This window comes from Sinocyclocheilus anshuiensis, unplaced genomic scaffold (assembly GCF_001515605.1).
Source record: "Sinocyclocheilus anshuiensis isolate Anshui unplaced genomic scaffold, SAMN03320099.WGS_v1.1 scaffold3437, whole genome shotgun sequence".
In the NCBI taxonomy this organism is placed as follows: Eukaryota; Metazoa; Chordata; class Actinopteri; order Cypriniformes; family Cyprinidae; genus Sinocyclocheilus; species Sinocyclocheilus anshuiensis.
This window is the reverse complement of record NW_015556002.1, coordinates 52436-71153: the sequence shown is the minus strand read 5'-3', so window position 1 is coordinate 71153 and position 18718 is coordinate 52436. Positions and strand designations below refer to the sequence as shown.

At 35.9% G+C, this 18718-nt stretch overlaps 2 protein-coding genes across 2 annotated transcripts in view; both read left to right on the top strand.

Annotated features, from left to right (window-relative positions):
- Positions 1 to 4520, top strand: part of LOC107676123 (UPF0687 protein C20orf27 homolog) — a 10892-nt gene extending 6372 nt beyond the window's left edge. Inside the window, exons 5-6 of the mRNA XM_016470647.1 lie at positions 2900 to 3025; positions 4003 to 4520. Of these exons, the coding sequence (XP_016326133.1) occupies positions 2900 to 3025; positions 4003 to 4073 (197 nt within the window). The 3' untranslated portion in view covers positions 4074 to 4520. The remainder of the gene's footprint in view (positions 1 to 2899; positions 3026 to 4002) is intronic.
- Positions 4521 to 14646: 10126 nt separating this feature from the next.
- Positions 14647 to 18718, top strand: part of muc13a (mucin 13a, cell surface associated) — a 28031-nt gene continuing 23959 nt past the window's right edge. Inside the window, exon 1 of the mRNA XM_016470648.1 lies at positions 14647 to 14671. The gene's annotated coding sequence lies outside the window, so the exon portion shown is untranslated. The remainder of the gene's footprint in view (positions 14672 to 18718) is intronic.

Genomic DNA, 18718 nt, shown 5'->3' with positions numbered 1-18718 from the left:
AATTTTTACAGACGTCTCATGAGAAACGCTTACCAACGGAGTAAATTAGGGCTTAAGAAACAATTAACTTACTGTCCGAACAGTGATTAAGAAAGAGTTGCTGTCCGAATAGAGCTTTTGACCCACGTAACATGGAGTCAGAGATGTTATAAATGTGGTTTTCATTAAGTTTGATGGACAAAATGGCGGATAACTACCAGACTAGTCTAACGTTACCTCACTGGATTGAGGTTGATTTTACTATTTAACCACTCACGGCCACACAAACAGAGAACGAATAAACAATGTTTTATTTCAGTACATATGCTATTTATAATGATTCCATGAATTCACTTACCGTTAGCCTTTTGGGGAGACTCAAAAATACCGGACACAGTCTTGTCAATGCCTCGAACTGCGGTGAATGGAGCGAAGAAACTTCTCTAAACCTCATTTTGGGCAGATAAGACCATTTAAAATTATTATTTTTCACCAGTTAGAAAAAAACAACAATAAATAACCCTCGATATTTTGTTCTGGCTATTTAAAATATTTAAAATGATATTATTTTTCACCAGTTAGAAACAACAATAAATAACCCTTTATATTTTGTTCTGGCTATTTAAAATAGTTCTATTTATGCACACTTACCGTCGATTTCGGTCACTCTCAGAGGAAACGCATCCTATCAGCGCGTGCGTAACGTAACGAAGTGAAGGGAGCAGGAAGAAACGGTGCGAAGCTGCATTTGGCAAAAAAATGACAATTTATTCATAAACAAGTTTCTTTCTTATGCAATGATGATGTGTAGCTCTTGAGAAAGTATTTTCACAGATGCTTCTGATTATATGTTTAGTGACAGTCAGAGGTTTGGTGTGTTTGTGCGTGTGGAGGAATGAGCGGCAGGCCGAGACCTGCTCGAAACCTCATTTGGACCGTCGATTTCGGTCACTCTGAGGAAACGCATCCTATCAGCGCGTGCGTAACGTAACGAAGTGAAGGGAGCAGGAAGAAACGGCGCGAAGCTGCATTTGGCAAAAAAAGGACAATTTATTCATAAATTTCTTTCTTATGCAATGATTATGTGTAGCTCTTGAGAAAGTATTTTCACAGATGCTTCTGATTATATGTTTAGTGACAGTCAGAGGTTTGGTGTGTTTGTGCGTGTGGAGGAATGAGCGGCAGGCCGAGACCTGCTCGAAACCTCATTTGGGCAGATAAGACCATTTAAAATTATTATTTTTCACCAGTTAGAAAAAAACAATAAATAACCCTCGATATTTTGTTCTGGCTATTTAAAATAGCTCTATGCATGCACACTCACCGTCGATTTCTGTCAGACTCTCGGAGAAAACGCATCCTGTCAGCGCGGGCGTAACCTGAAGTGAAGTGAGCAGGAAGAAACGGCGCGAAGCTGCATTTGCCCGAAAAAAAAAAAAGGATGTGATTTATTCATAAAGTTTGGAAAAGCCATCCTGTTATGTTATACTAATTAAAATGTTTTATTATTTCAAACACACCATTTTACTTCTTATCAGACTCTTCTAAAACCATACGGCACGAAAAAGACTGAAAGGAGGGGGAGGGGAAGAATCATTTTCCACAAAGAATCACTTCGTCTATTTAATGGCTTCAGAAATTGAGAGTCGACTCCAAACTGCAAGCTAAGACCTGTCATGTCCGTGATTTTCCTCATTACTAAACTATTATAAACCACCAGAAAAACCGTAAACAGCGACTAGTGGGCTAGTAATTTTGTTCAATTACGTTCTCCAAGATTCATTTACTGATTCATTCGGTGGCTGTTTTAGACTACAGCATTAAACCATGGCAACCGTGATGTCCGCCGAAGGCAGCATTTTTCACTTTTCGGATGCAGCCATAAAATGCGCAGAGCTGTGGGTCCCCGCAGGACCAGCATTGAAAACCACTGATATAGGCTGTGCAAATGACATTGTGCTATTTATTATAATAGGGTGCCTCGTATCACTTTTTTTCCTTCTTAAGAATCAATCAAATCATTCTGGAACTTATTCCAACAATATGAGGTCACATGTGATTGAGGGTGAAGAACCCTAGTCTAAAGAACCATTTGGCACTACAAAGAACCTTTTGTACAACGGAAAGGTTCTTTGGATCTGAAAGGTTCTTCATGGAACCATACACCCTTCCAAAGAACCATTTAAGAACCTTTTTTTTAAGTGTATAGCTACATACAGGAGACTTATTACAGGGAGAGTCTCACTGGAGCAACCTGGGTTAAGTGCTCTACTCAGGGGCACAAGATTAATGAACAGTACTTGTGATCTTTAAACCATCTTAATCTTGCTAGGGATTAAACAAGAAACCTTTAAGAAAATAGTCCAGATTTATATCCATTAGGCTTCCCTGACTCAATAAATGATGAGAAGTTTCAGAAAACTAGATACAGATATAGCTTAAACTAAGCAGTTACAATTAAAAAACGATTTAAACAAGGTTGTAAAAACGTAAGCGCTGTCAGAACCGTTAATGTAGCTCTAAGATCGCTTGTACACCTGACTGGTAATAAAACATCAAGCCAAATGCAAGACATCATGTTACGATCAATAGTCACACTCCTATTTCAGTCCATCATCGATCTCTCCATTAGCTGAAACTCACTTAGCGCGTTTATAGTAGTGTCATTTTTCCCACAGTTGAATCTCTAGGGAAATCTTAGCAGGTTTGCCGTATCTGAGCATACAATTTATATTCTAAAAGAAGCTGCAAGCACTTTGCAGTTAGGTGATTGTTTCTCTATGATGATTTCAGTCTTCCAATCTTATCCTGGTCACTGAGGCGCTTTCTTTTACCCATCTTTTTTTTGTGTTATCTTTGTACTCCTCTGTATCTGTATTCATTCCACACATTCCCATTCATCTTCCTGTGCTCTTTTAAGGGGGAGTGAGGTTGGTGTGTGAGTACAGCGCTCAGCAGGAGGGAGTGGTGCAAGAGGAACTCACCCTGGTCAACAGGAGCAGAAGGGACAGCAGCGTCCGAGTTCGATTACAGGCCAGAGTCATGGGTGAGAGAGACACACACCAACTGGTGACCGATCTCTAGTCATTCATAACAGAGCGTTCATGAGGTGAAGTGTGTCGCTTCTGGACCAGTATAGTTGCCTCTGCGTATTTAGTTCATTTACAATTGTTTCAAAGCAGTTTTACAGAAATATTAAGCTTGGATGGGAGAAAGTACTTTTTAAAATGAAATCCAAAAACGAAAATTCTCTTTTCATTTATCCACCCTCATGCTGTTCCAGTTGTATTTTTTTCAGATGAACACAAACTGAGAATTTTAGAAGAATAATCCATCTCTGTGAGTCCATATAATGCAAGTGCATAGATAGAGTTGTGCTTTAAAAACTATGCAAAACGAACACAGGCTGTTATCCATGCGACCCCAGTTGATGAATTAATGGCTTCTGAAGCAAAAAAAACTACTAATATTGTCAATTTTAAATCAACCGTCATATTGACAAGTTGACAAAAAAGCATGGTTTATGAAGTTTAAAAAGTACTCCCCTTTATTTTGTAGTAAGGATATAAAAACATGTGCTCAATTTGATTGTTAGAACTGTTAAGTAACATTAAGTGAGAACAAATTGAAATAAATAGAAAATCCCCTCCACTAAAATAAATATATACATTTTAGTCATGAAACTCTAGATGGCGCAGGCTGATGGTTGTTAACGTAAACCCTCCACCTTCCCCAGCTCCACCTGTATAGATCTGCTACAGGTTAGTTTATATGCTATTTGTGCAGCAGCAGTATGTCTTAAATACTCATGGCACCGTATCGTCGTATGCATTGGCAGTAGCAAGTTCCTGTACTTGCTTGCAGCAGCAGCAATAATCTACAACTACAGCAATAACCAACAGCAGCAGCAGCATAGCAGATCTATTCCGCCAAGACCAAATACATTAATATTGTCATATCCATCACCATGCTAAAATCTTCCGAGAGTTGTCATGATTAAACCTTTTTTTTTTTTTTTTACAGATCGCCACCACGGGACACCAATGTTACTCGATGGAGTGCGTTGTGTTGGTGAAGAAAAACACACAAAATAATGACACAGAGAAGATGTGGTTCAATCGGTTTGCTTGTGTAAATGATGAAAATAAACCAAAATGAATGAATGCACATGTGAATGTGCCTCAGAATGTGAACAACCCATCTCACAACCATCCATGGAGGATCACAACTGAATTGTTCCCGCACTAAAATTAAAATAGAGCCACTATTCTAGAGTCTACGTATCACAGGTCTGCTAATCAAATCACAAATTCAACTTTAGTTTTTAACAGAATTTTAAAGGTTATGTGTTTTATTACAGTAGAATTCAATCAAAAAGCGTTTTTTTTTAAGAAAAGCAATACCAATGCATTTGGCCAAGGACAACAGATATGTCACAAGGAAATATTCATTAATTCACTAATGTTCACTACTACATATTGAGCTTCTCAGATGCCACAAACTAAACAAAAATTGTTTGGCTCAGCTAGTCGCCATTAAATGAATTATGTCAATAAATTTAGAATGTCTTTCAAGAACATTCAACCTACTTTATTTATTTATTTTGCAAGTACTTCCTGAACCTAATGCCTGAAGGTGGAATGTATGTATAATCATGTGCATAAAATACACTGTAAATACATGATTATATATAATCATGTCATCCTCTTGCTTAAATGCTTTGCAACCATAATCAATCCTTCCAACTTCTGTGATACATTTCTCAAATATGATGTGATTTGTAAATAAAAAAAAGTAGGCTGTACAGTATAAAACACTTGTTGAATGCTTCATTCACAAATAATTTTGGGATATGCATTGTGATGCATCGGCCTACCCAAACATAACTGACATTATTATCATACCCAGGGGGAACGTAAACAGTTTGAGGACAGTACCACCAAGGTGCAAGTACATTTAACCACTTACACTTACCGAACGCACAAGGGCTCTTCTTTGTGAGCATTTGAGTGTGCGGTTAAAATCTAGCCTAGAGTGTCACCTGCTGTTAAAAACTAAGCTCAGAATAGATTCCAGAGGGAATCGCGATGCATTCAGATAATATCAGAATCGATCCACGAATTGCGATGCACCGATTTATTGTCCCAGCCCTATTTGCAATGTTGAACTGCCTTTAGCAGCCTCCCTTCGCTCTTTCTCTCTGTCTCGGTCTTCTTTTTTGTTAAAGGGGTCATATGATGTTGCTAAAAAGAACATTATTTGGTGTATTTGGTGTAATGCAATGTGTTTATGCGGTTTAAGGTTCAAAAAACGCATTATTTTCCACATACTGTACATTATTGTTTCTCCTCTATGCCCCGCCGCGTAAACATAAAACCATGTCTGCATTTGTGATCTGAGAAATGACAAACAACAAGTGCTACTCTACACTGCTCAAGCTCGTGTTTGAATCGTCAGTGGCAAATTCTTTAAATATAAAAATCTTACTTACAGGCTGTGAGTCAGAAGCGCCAGACTGTCCTTGCAAAGTTGGAACTGCCCCACTTTATAGAAACATACTTTTACAAAGAATATCTCTTTGGATTTGAGACTTTAGTCTTTGCAACTTTACAGATCTTCTTTATGCACCAAGAGCTTGTAACACTCCAAAGAGAAGGGACAAATTGAAATCACATCATATGACCCCTTTAAGGCATTTATTTTTTTTTGTCTACAAAGTGTGCCAACAGCCAATTTTGTGTTATTTATATTAGATCTGATCGGGTACAATAATTTGATTAGACATTCTAATTCTAAGAACGTGGATATTTTGTTGTTATCACTTTTAGAAGACCGAGAGCAAATCATTACCGACAGAAATACAAAAGCAAACTACCAAATTACTAATTCAGCGAATCATCCACTGACTTTAATGTGGATTGTAATGCATCTACCTGTTAATGCAACGACCTTCGGGAACTGTGGTCTCCACTCTACACTCCAGAGAGCTCAGCAGTCAGCACACAGTTTGTGAGTGATGCTGCGGAGCAGCGGGAAAACACGGAGCGGAATCTGCGGATTTTTAGCGGCGCGGGAACAGACCGCATTGAGCTGGGGTGATCGGGGGATTGGTGAGAGGGGCAACTCAGCCGATGAGGGTAAAGGGGCAGTGGCTCTAGCCAATGGGCTACCCCCCTGTGCACGGCCCTGCCCCTGTGCTTGAACATCATGCTCACTTGCATGACGGACACATGAATGGAACGTAAGAGGTAGCTGATAAACATGGCTGGTAAGGAAATATCGAGCTGTTGCTTTCCCAGATGTTATCAGAAGCAAGTGTTCAAAGTCACGTGGCATGAAAGGGACTGGAAGATAAGATCAAAGTGTGATTTTTTTAACGTAATCAGACCCAATATGAAACGAATTTAAAATGATCACATCTGCTGAATCAACAAACACTGAGTGAGAACTTTTACAACATCATTTTCATTACCATCACCTCCTCCAAATCATCAAATAAACATCGATTCTTCATTATTATCTCTGTCAATCATGGACACATAATTATCAGCATCATCAACATGCATCAACTATCCTTGTTCGTCTACCACAGAACACACACACACTTAGCTAAATAGGTAAACACTTAGCTAAATCTAAATAGGAACATTTCATAGACTTCTATTCTATTGTCTTTATATACAGCTAGTACAAATTTCCACAAAATATTAAGTAGCCTACACACACACCTCACGTATATACAGTATACACAAAAACAGTATGAAAAAGTCCATGCCTCCCATTATTGATTGGTCAGATTTGGATAAAAAGTTTAAACAAAAAGTTATTACAGCTGGATAATATATTTGTTAGAAAAAAAAAAACTTTTAATAAAAGTTTTAAAAATAATATGTTAATGATTTATTTTGGTCTCTATAGACCCAACTGTGAAAACTTCCGCTTCTGAGAAACATGAAAAGTAATGTGAAAGGGTCAACGGTGCCTGCATGTCTATAACTAACAAATTACTTCATAAATTCTATTAAAAGCTTTTTTTTGGTATCTTAATTTTTTAAGGACTGTATGGTTCATGTCCAGAGATACAGGGATTACATGGCTCCATGAATAAACGGTTAAATTGTACACATTTTCAGTGGTTAAAAACCATATGTCACTTTGTATACAGCTGATACTTTTTCTTTTATAGAGGAATACCTGAAGAACCTGTTTATTTATGTTATTTCCCTCTATCAAAACAACTGCATGGAACATACCTGTCTAAGTGCCAAACTATGCATGCACACATCTGATGTATATCGTGTTTAAAGAAGAATTAGTTTGAACTAGAAATGTATCTTCTTTTTCTCTCTATTGAAATAATTGCATAGAACATACCTGTGTGAGTGCTAAAAATATTCTTATTTCACAGTTTTTGTGCCTGTAACTCACATATCTTAATATCCTTTTATATTCTAGTTCCTAACAAACTTTTATTTTGGAATCTTAATTTTTAAAGCCCTATATTTCAACCCCAGGGATATGGAGATCTCAAGGCTCCATGTCCAAATTGTTTCATTTTACCCATTTTCAATGGTTAAAAACCAAATGTGGTTTTGTGTTTATCCAATCATGACTGGTGTTGACACACCAAATATGAAAATAAGAATGTTAACCCTGGGTTTAGGAATGTACAGCGTGGCACGTCAGATTATAAATACACAGTATTGATGGTTAAAAGCAGTTAAACTGAACAAAATCCCTTCTTCCAAATATCCCTGAAACAGATTCAAATATAGAATCTTATAATTGCACTACTGTGAGCAAGTTAATGTGATTCAGTTTGACCATTTCAGTGTGTTCATGGCACTCAGACAGGAATGTTCTGTGCATTTTTTTTGCACAAGATGACAAGATGAATTTCTACTTTCAATATTATTTGTTCTTCAGATATTCCATAAGTCTCAGCTGTATGCAAGGTGACACACATTTGGTTTTCGACTGCGTGGGTCGAAATGGGTAAAATATAACAATTTGAGCCGCATTGTTGAGATCCTCATATTTATGGAATTGAACCCTACTCAGCATACTCAGTAAACATGCATGCATGCCATTTAATATGTTGAGGTTTCATCTCTATTTATATTTGTTTTTCTTCAGAAAACAAAATCTTGTGTTGTTTTTAGGGAAATGTTTTAAATTTGGTTGATTTGACATGGAATGACCCCATAGACAAACCAATCAGACCAGTTTCAGTTACACTTGATCTGTCAGTGTCATTTATTATATATTTGTCTGTAAGACTTTTAAGCATTTATCCGCTCTTTCCTCCCACTTGAGTACAGAGCAAGTTTTTAAAATCACCTCTTATTCATTACATTTTTCTAAAATTGCTGACCTTCAAGAGCACTGCACCCTTCAGCCACTGTCACTATGACAGAATTTACTGTCACATTACAGTTTTATAAGTTTCAGACAAGAAAAGTACCAAGCCAAATATTTTTGTAACATTTCGGCGTCTTTAAATGTCATCATGAAATTACTTTCATTTTTTTGGAAGTCCTACTCTGTCAGGCTAGAACTTTCAAGACTCTCTTTTACTTCTAGATGTGATAGCTTGGTGGCATTAAAAAACATAATGAAAATAAATTTTTCACATTTACTTATTCAAAGGTGGACATTTCTCTCAAGAACAAAGGAGACCCATGCCATAGATGTTCAGGTTTTATAATCTGAAATAATCTGTCATAGGGTCATTAGGTGTTCCCTAATGCAGAAAAACCACACTCCACATTGGTGGCACTAAAGATATTTTGACCAGGAAGAGCTGCTTTTATATTCACACACGCCTGAAAATTACATGCTTATAGAATACTTTCAGTTTATGAATCTTTGGTATATTACACAATTAATATCCAATCCAAGTCTGCAAATAATATATTTGCAGAAGCAGTGCTGAAAATATATTTGATTGCTTCTGTTGTTGTGTATATTTCATTATAGTTTTGGATCTTCAGACGAAATGCAACTTAAAATAAAGGCAACCCGAGTAAACACATACATTTATTATTATTATTATTATTATTATTATTACAGCAAAAATCCAGATGATCGCCCATGAGAAAAACTAATTGCCCCTTAAACTTCAAATCAGGTGCCACCTTAGCAGCAATAACTGCAACCAAACGCTTCTGATAACTGAAGATAAATGTTTCACAGCGCTAGGTGGAATTTTGTTCCACTCTTCTTTGCAAAACTATTTTATTTCAGCCACACTGGAGGGTTTTTTGAGCATGAACTGCCTGTTTTCAATTCAATTCAAAAGCTTTATTGTCTAGTGGGGTAGAAAACCTTTAGACAAAGGCTCAACAAACAAACAGTACGAATAATAATCACAACAACAATTAACATTATACATCACTTTAAAAACACAACTGTAATAATACATCAAAATTCATCTTAAGATCCTATTTAAAATACCATTGGCAGTTGGGATAAAGGTGGTCTTATACTTGGCCTTTTACACCAAAGACACTTTATACCATCTGCCAGATGGAAGTATGCAGGGCATGAGAAGAGTCTCCCACAATAACAGAGGCTTTCCTTTTTGATGCCACAGTATAGAGATCAGTGAGAGGTACTTGTCTCTCACCAATTATTTTACTCGCCACATTTATAATCCTTAAAAGTCTGATTTTTGCTTTTAACAGAAAGAGAGTTAAACCAGGATACAATTTTAAAAGAACAGAAGAAAAATCCATAAATAAAATCCTGACGTAGAATATCTGCCGCATCCAAGTATTTTCCAAACTTATCCATCAGAGTGAGGGTGGCATCTTCAACTCCATGCCCAACTCTGTAAGCAAACTGCAAAGGATCAAGTTTCCCAGTCATTGCTTGGGAGAGTTGCTGACAAACCACTCTCTATCGCCGTTAGATGGTAAAGCCACTGGTCAGGTTGGGTTGGGGTTTCCTGCCACAGCAACTCAATTGGGTTTAAGTCAGGACTTTAACTGGCCCACTGCAAAACTTTAATTTTGCTTTTTTCTGTCTTCTAAACAGTTCCACTTTCGACTCATCAGTCCATTAAACATTCTGACAAATTGTTTGAGGATCACCAAGTTGTGTTTTGGCAAAATTGATGAGCCTTCATGTTCTTCTGGGTTAGCAGTGGTTTTTGCCTTGCCACTATTCCATGGATGCCATTTTTTTCTTTCAATAAACTATTCCTAATTTGAGTGCTTATTCTTTAATAGTTCAGCGATTTACTGATGAACTGTTCTTAAAGGTGCTGTTTGTAAGTTTTTGACTCTACTAAAGCATAAAAATACCATAATATGTTTGCAGATATTTAAGAAACATGCTAAGTTAACATACTTGTTTATCTGAAAAACAATACTACAGTCAGTTATTCTCCTTTGAAAATGTGCGTTCCGGGGCCGGAATGTCGGTCTCTGTTTTGGTTTGTGAAACCCGCCCACTGCCAGTTTACCCAATTGCATTTCGGGACCCCGGGTTGCCAGTTGGCGGAAAACACAGCGTATTTCGTTACATTCATCGTCAATTGCGTTCGTTCCTGTTGTGTCATCAATCTGGCAACCTGCGTGTGCGTCAAGTCTGAGGAGGAGGGGCCGGGTGAAAAAAACCCTCTCCAATATTTTGAATTTGGACTGCAATACCTAGTTCAACCACTTGGTGTCAATCCTACATACAGCACCTTTAACTCTTATATTCTGCCATAGCAAAATTAAATAGCAAATTGTTGTACATAATGAAGAACAGAAATAAAATGAAGAGCTGAATTCAAATTATTTTTGGAGAATGGTTTCTTCTGAATCATTTCAACATTACAAATGAGTTAATCTACTTTAAAAGCATTAGATGTGCTAGGGCAACTAGTGCTTCAACTGTACTACGGCACTGTTTCAACTGTGCCTGAATAAACATGCTTCTTGTCTTTGTGAAGAAACTGTGAAAAAGTAACTATTTAGGTCCTATTGGTAATTATGTCTTTAGTAAACAAAAAAAAACAAAAAAAATATCACATTAAAAAATATTTGTAATGACTAGATTTTATGTGGTGATGTAAAAAGGAAAATGTCTTCCAACTGTACTACATTTATATTGCCACTGTGAAACAAGTCTGGAACTGCTCCTTTTCATGGTTTGTATGCCACTTACCATGCAATTTCTGTGTTCGCGTTGTTTTATTTAGAAGATTACATTGACTAGGAGTGTCGGAAAAAAAGTCTTAACAAAGGCCCTCAAAGGCCAAATAAGTCTATGCATTTAAACTATGTAAATAAACCAGCTTGCCTGTTGCTACCTCAGGGAAGCTTAAGCAAAAAAGTTGAAATTGTTGATCCATATATTGAAGTTCAGCAGACTATTTTCACGTTATCAGTCTTTAATTTAAATGGACCTATAAATTATATATTTTACACTGCCTGGCCAAAAAGTTGCCATTTAGATTTAAATAAGCAAATACTGAAGAGTTTAGGATTGGATCATAATTGCAATGATTAGCACGTTTCTAGCATGTTCTAAGTTTTGCAACAATTCGGATGCAGTATGTAGATTTTTGGTGGAAGACGTACCCATGTACATATTCCAGGATGACAATATCAAGATTCTCCAGGCTCTCCCATTGTCGATACAAGATCTCTGCCAAAAAGATTAATGCAACTCTTGATGAAAATTAATTCTGTGATGTTGCTGAAAAACGAATTCAAAATATAATCAAGGGTAAAGGTGGTCCAACAAAATATTATAGTATGCAGCTTTTTTTTTTTTTTTTGGACAGGCAGTGTAAAGTCAACTCCAGCACATCCCAAAGACTTTCAGTGGGTTAAAGTCTGGACTCTGTGGTGACCAATCTTTCACAAATTGAGCCTGATGAATCTTGGCTTTGTCATCCTGGAATATGTACATGGACACGTCTTCCAGTATGTTTTTTTGAGAAATTAAAATCTACACACTGACTGCATCATTTAAGGTTAAAAGAATTGTTGCCAAACATGCAACATGCCAGAATATGCCACTGCAATAATTATTTTGCTTGTTTAAATCCAGGCAGTGATTTTCTATCTATCTATCTATCTATCTATCTATCTATCTATCTATCCCACAAAATCTTTTGCCAGGCAATATATTATACTCCTTTAACAAGACTTGTCTTTCCACATTAGAAGGATGCTCTTTCCACAACAAGAATTCTATGTCAAATGTTATTGATTCATCCAAAAATGAAAATTAGGCTGTGTTTTACTCACCCCCGATGCATCCTAGGTGTATATGACTTTCTTCTTTCAGACGAATCCAGTCGGAGTTATATTAAAAATTGTCTTTGATCTTTCAAGCTCTATCGTTGCACTCAGCGGGTGTTACAGTGCTTCGTCTCAAAAGACCTGAAATAAAAAGCACCCTTCCATAAAAAAAAGTGTCTCTCATATGACCCCTTTAATATGTAATTATTTGCACTTCAAGGCAAAACTCACAATGTGCAACTTTTCTATCTGAAAAATAAATGGGTTGTGGTGTTGGTATATGATATGTAGATAATTTGAATGATTATGTAGACTGTTAGCAATTCAGACACTGACAATATTAGTACTAATTCTGTCTGAATCGAAAACAAAATCAAGACAATTTTCTTCACACGCACCACAAAAACAGGTTTTGCATGTTTTGCAGCTGACAGGGTTAAATGCTCAGCAATGAGGATGCTGTCATTCGTTTCAGATGGATATAATAATATTTAGACAGCACATTCATACACGTTATGATTTTCACAAGAGCTGGTGTGTTGGTCATTGACCAATACAGCACATGATAGGTTATACTATAGTTTACGCATGATTTTACACATTTATCTGAAATCGTAACAATTTCGATATTAATATAGATATTTTTTGTTGATTTAATACAAATAATGGTTGCATTTTATTTGCACTTACCTGTACTTACAGTGTTCTTACCTAAGAAAGTACAGGATAATATAGGGTAATTACTTGGGTTAGGTTTAGGGGTAGATTCAGGGTTAGTATTGTAATTACTATAACAAGTGCATAGTATGTAGATGTGGAACAGGACTGTAAAATAAAGTGCTACCCAAATAACAATACAATTTAATTCCTAATAGTCTCCAAATAAAGGTTAATGCTTTCAAAACCATTAACACAGACAGTAAAACCATATTCTGAAATGCGCAAGTCATATTGATATAATAATTGATATTGTATTGATATCTGCTGGGTTAATAATACACACACACGGTGCTACCTGCTTTTTCCCCATGAAGCCAGGAAGGTTCCCTTCCTGACTGGCATCATGTCTTGTATATGAAACTGCTTACTGTATTTCAATATTACTATTGTATCATGTTTCATGTTATCTTTATCAGTTGTTGCTACCACAATAGAATTGTTTATCTTCATGCTGTTTATAATACAAACATTTGATATTTTAGATACTTTTAAAGCTATTCTGTCTGGTCTCAGGATGTTTCATTTGAAAATGAACACCACAATTTAGGAATACAACCTACGTTCCTGTATTCTATATAAAAGAAATTTAACATTTTGTGCACTTTACAATAAGATCTCAGTCATTAGTTAATGCTTTATGTAATATGAACTAAAATGAGCAATATATTTCTTACAGCATTTATTAATATTTGTTAGTTAATAAAAATAAAATTGTTCATTGATCATTCATGTAAATTCAAAGAGGATTAGGCAATATCAACAGATATTAAGACTGTATAAAATGTATTAGTAAATGTTGAAATTGACATACGATAATAAATGCTGTCCATTGTTTGTTCATGTTAACAATGTAGTTGACAAATGTTAACAAATGCAACCTTCTTGTGCAATGTTACTCAAAGAATTGTTTTCTCTAAATGTCATTTATAACACTGAACAGACAATCTGTGAAAGTAACATGCAGCATCAATCATCCTATTATTTACGTTTAAAAACGTCAGCTGCTTTGTTGCTGTCCTGCCCAGTAGAGGTCTGATTTAAGCTTCTCCATGATAAAAAAAAAAAGACTGAAATGAAAACATCTGAAAGTATTATTTTTTTTGTTAGAGACTATATTAAATTTATTATGTTACTCAAAGAATTGTTTTCTCTAAATGTCATTTATAACACTGAACAGACAATCTGTGAAAGTAACATGCAGCATCAATCATCCTATTATTTACGTTTAAAAACGTCAGCTGCTTTGTTGCTGTCCTGCCCAGTAGAGGTCTGATTTAAGCTTCTCCATGATAAAAAAAAAAGACTGAAATGAAAACATCTGAAAGTATTATTTTTTTGTTAGAGACTATATTAAATTTATTCTTAAAAGCATATTATCTTAGAAAAAGTAAAGTGAGATCAGCTAAGCTTCCCTAAGGCAATTACAGAGAAAGCGTCAAACAGATATGCAATGCTGAAATTCAGGTAATGATGTGCGAATTCAGGAACATGCTTTACATTTCAAGGATGTCTCTGTGCTGCTCCACCTGTGACAGCAGTGAAGAAAATTGCAATGCAGACTAAGCATCAACTGATTGAGCTTTAACTGGAAGAAAAGATCTGACTAGTTTAGTCATCACTCAAAAAGGAAGAAAAATTAGGCTTATCTATATCGTTTATTTTTCGCAATATGATGTGGATTTTATTACATTTATGGTAACCTAAAGAACTGAACAAAGGACTAATAATAGGTAAGGGCATGCAGCTGATAAATGATCACAATACTATGTGTTATTTGTAAATATCTCAGAATTGTCACACTGTTAAATTAGACCAAGTATGAAGATTCTTTTTTGGTATATTCAAATTTAATAAAATACTGCTATTTTATCAACTGCCAGATGCAATTGCTAGGACAGCTGTTTTGAATATGTAATAGAGCTGTGCCATGCTATTCTTACATGTTACAAGTTACTTTAGTGAGATTTTGGTTTTCTCCTTTCCTTCCTGAAAAACATAAGCAATTTATTTATTAGGTTAGTGTCTCTTTAAATGCAATGAATGTGTTCTCGACACATTTTACTGGATGCTGCGGTAAACTATGCAAAACTGGTTTTAGCCCTATTGATTTAACACATAACATTCACACGTCATCTTTGTTCATTGTTTTCAAATGGCATTTCCGTGTGAAATCTTTCAGTGCTGGTAATAATTTATTGTAAGCTGTAGACTTTTTAGTGATCTGTATTTGGATGATAAACATCAACACTTAAAATGACTATTAAGGGGCTGTATGAACAATTTATTTTCAATTTAAATTTTTAAATTGTAATTTAAAAAATTACAATTTAAAAAGTCTGGGAACACTTTAAGGCCCTTGTCGTTCAAAAATATTGGGGCAAACGTAGACATTTCTAAAAAGTGGATTAAGAGTTTTACTGGTCAACATTAAAAAAGTAAAGAAAACTATAAAGAAAACTATTAATTGTTTTCTCATATTGTAATCTGTGTAATGACTTCTACAAAACTATGCAGAAATCATCATCAAGCATGTTTAACCATGTTCATATTTAGAAAGCACAAATGTGACCCTGGACCACAAAACCAGTCTTAAGTGTCAATTCTTCAAAATTGAGATTTCTACATCATCTGAAAGCTGAATAAATAAGCTTTCCATTGAAGTATAGTTTGTTAGGATAAGATATTTGGCTGAGATACAACTATTTGAATATCTGGAATATTGAGAAAATCGCCTTTAAAGTTGTCCAAATGAAGTCTTTAGCAATGCATATTACTAAACAAAAATTAAGTTTTGATATATTTACAGTAGGAAATATCTTAATGGAACATGATCTTTACTTAATATCCTAATGATTTTTGGCATAAAAGAAAAATCTATAATTTTGACCCATACAATGTATTTTTGGCTATTGCTACAAATATACCCGTGCGACTTAAGATTGGTTTTGTGGTCCAGGGTCACAAATACTCATAATTCAGTCAAGTTGCCAAATAACACAAACAAACAAATAACACATATATGTCAATGCATACAAATAATATCCAAAAATGTCCACAGCACTATTTGTTTTTCTCTCAAAACTGGTTTATACTGAAAGCTCTCTATATTCTAAGGATTTGTTACTTGATGTTGTATTTTCTTGGGAATTAATTTCCTGCAACATCATCTAAGAGCAGCAGTTGTCAACCAAGAGGCCTCAAAATGACTTAAAATGATTGTTAGGAAAAAGAGAAGAAGAAGAAGAAGAAGAATTAAAATAAGCTAAAACATCTAATTATTTCAACTTACATTCAAAAATTGACATTTTTATAATGAATATTTTTTTCTGATAATGCCAAGCTCTAAAATATTTTATCAGGTAGATAATACACAGCCTTTAGTGTTTTACTGTACTAGCAACTGTAAGGCAGTATGACGTAATGTAACATATATACATAGCCTACATAAAATTATGTTACATTGTTCTGCTAATTATGTACAACACTGCACATTATAACATGTCAATGTGCATGTGTTTCTTGCAAAAAAACAAAAACAAAACTATGGCATGTCATGAAGTCAGACACTTGGTGGATTTTTGAGTCCACTTGAACCACTTGAATTTGTGAGCACAACAAACAAACCCAAATTCCTACAGTTAACCATGGAATAGTGCTGCTTCATGCTTGCTGCTTAAGGTCTATAGGCTTCATTTATTAATGAACAAAAATTGATATACAGACAAAGTGTCGCTCGGATATTTGAATTTATTCTCAACACTTTTGTCTGCTATTTTGAATTGAATTGAATATCTTTATTGTTGCAAGTAGCATGCAACGAAATTTCGTATCTCTCATGGAAATGCAACTATATCCATCTACATTCACCCTCATAAAAACCATGCATATAAATAAATAAATAAACATAAAAAATGAGATGAATTAGTCCTAAAAGAAACCTAAAAACCAATATTAAAGTTACTTGTACATTTCATTGCAGTAGTATGGCACAGTCCATCCTTTCAAAATTCTAGGGGTAGTTATGAAGAAAGAAAAACATGGAGGAAAGAATTCAGTTTGCCTATGGCTGTTGGGTAAAAGCTGTTTCAGAATCTGGAGGTGTGAGTCTTTTAAGCTCTGTAGCGTCTTCCAGATGGCAGTAGTGCAAACAGATTGTGAAAAGGGTGAGTGCTGTCCAAGCAGCAACCTCCTGCTCTCTCTCCTGAAGCCAAGAAGGAAGTGACTTAAACTGTAATTCGTCAACTGGCCGCTAGAGGCTGGCTGCAAAAGGGAGTCAATCCCATAGGCAAGGCAAGTTTATTTATATAGCACATTTCATACACAATGGTAATTCATAGACTCCCCATAAATCCATAGACTCCCCATGTTAAAATGCCCAACTTTACAGCAGAAAAAAACATATTTACAGCCTGGTTCAAAAAATGATTTTGGTCTATATAGCTAATTTTGCCCTTCATGACAACTGTGAGGGGGGTGAATTTTTTTTATAACTCATCCTTGATAATAGTACAGGCTCTGCTCTGACAGCGAAGCCTGTAGATGTCCTCAAGGGTGGGGCTAGTGAAAGTCTGATAATCTTTTGTGAGATTTTAATAACCCTTTGCAGTGCAGCTCTTTCAGCCATTGAACAATTTCCATACCAGACTGTAATGCAGTATATTAGTATACTTTCTGCCGTACAGTGATAGAACGACTTCAACAGTCTGGCAGAGAGATGGGCCTTTCTCAAAGTTCGGAGAAAGTAAAGTCTCTGTTGGGCCTTTTTGACCAGAGCAGCAGTGTTAACAGTCCACTTAAGGTCACTAACATGGATGCCCAAGAACTTAAAACTGTACACTCTCTCCACCTCCTCTCACTTTATTTCCAAGGGCTGAAGTTCCTCTCGATGTCGCCTGAAGTCTATGACTAGCTCCTTTGTCTTAAATTGTTGTCTGTGCACCATTCAACCAATCTATACATGTCATCTCTATAGGCAACCTTGTTGCTATTTGATTGCCTAACTAAATTACTTAAAGAGCAGGTCATATGGTATTTTAAAGTGTCCTAATATTGTGTTGGAGTCCCCTACAGCAGGTTTAAATGCATCTAAGGTCAGAAAACATTGTAATTTTCTCAGAATATTTAATAATACCGAGTCATTTGCCAATGATTTCTAAACGATTCGTTCCAAGCAAGTTCGGAGCAAACCCCTCCCTTCCATAAGCCTACTCTGCTCTGATTGGTCAGCTGGTCAAGCCTGCTGTGATTGGCACAGAGAGGAGTCCTTGAGCAAGTTAGCGAGCGCTACCATTGACAAAGCACCTTTGCATAAAACAATAATAGGCAGTGCTCCAATCCATTCTTATAATAATGACGTAGGCCTGGGCGATAAAACGGTATCGATATTTATCGACGGTACACCTTCTTCGATATCGATAGAAAAAATGTTCAATATAGCATACGATATAGGCACGTGCTGTGATTGACGCAGACAGCACACACAAACACGAACACATGCTGAAATGAGTGCTGTACCTGCCTGTGATGAGGAGATTGTGAATAAAGAATGAATATTAGTCGAATTTAAAATAAACATTTGCATTTGAATGTTAGGTGTGCGTCAGGGCGCCCGAGATGCGGTGAGTGATGTAAGTGACGTTGTTGCATTTTAATGTTTTGTTAGTCTAGCCCACGAGATGCGCCGCTGCTGTGTTATTCATTCAAAATATTAGAGAAATATAGAAGCTCAATGCGGAGAAGATCTTGATTAGGTTAAAACCGAAACCAAGCCATTCACA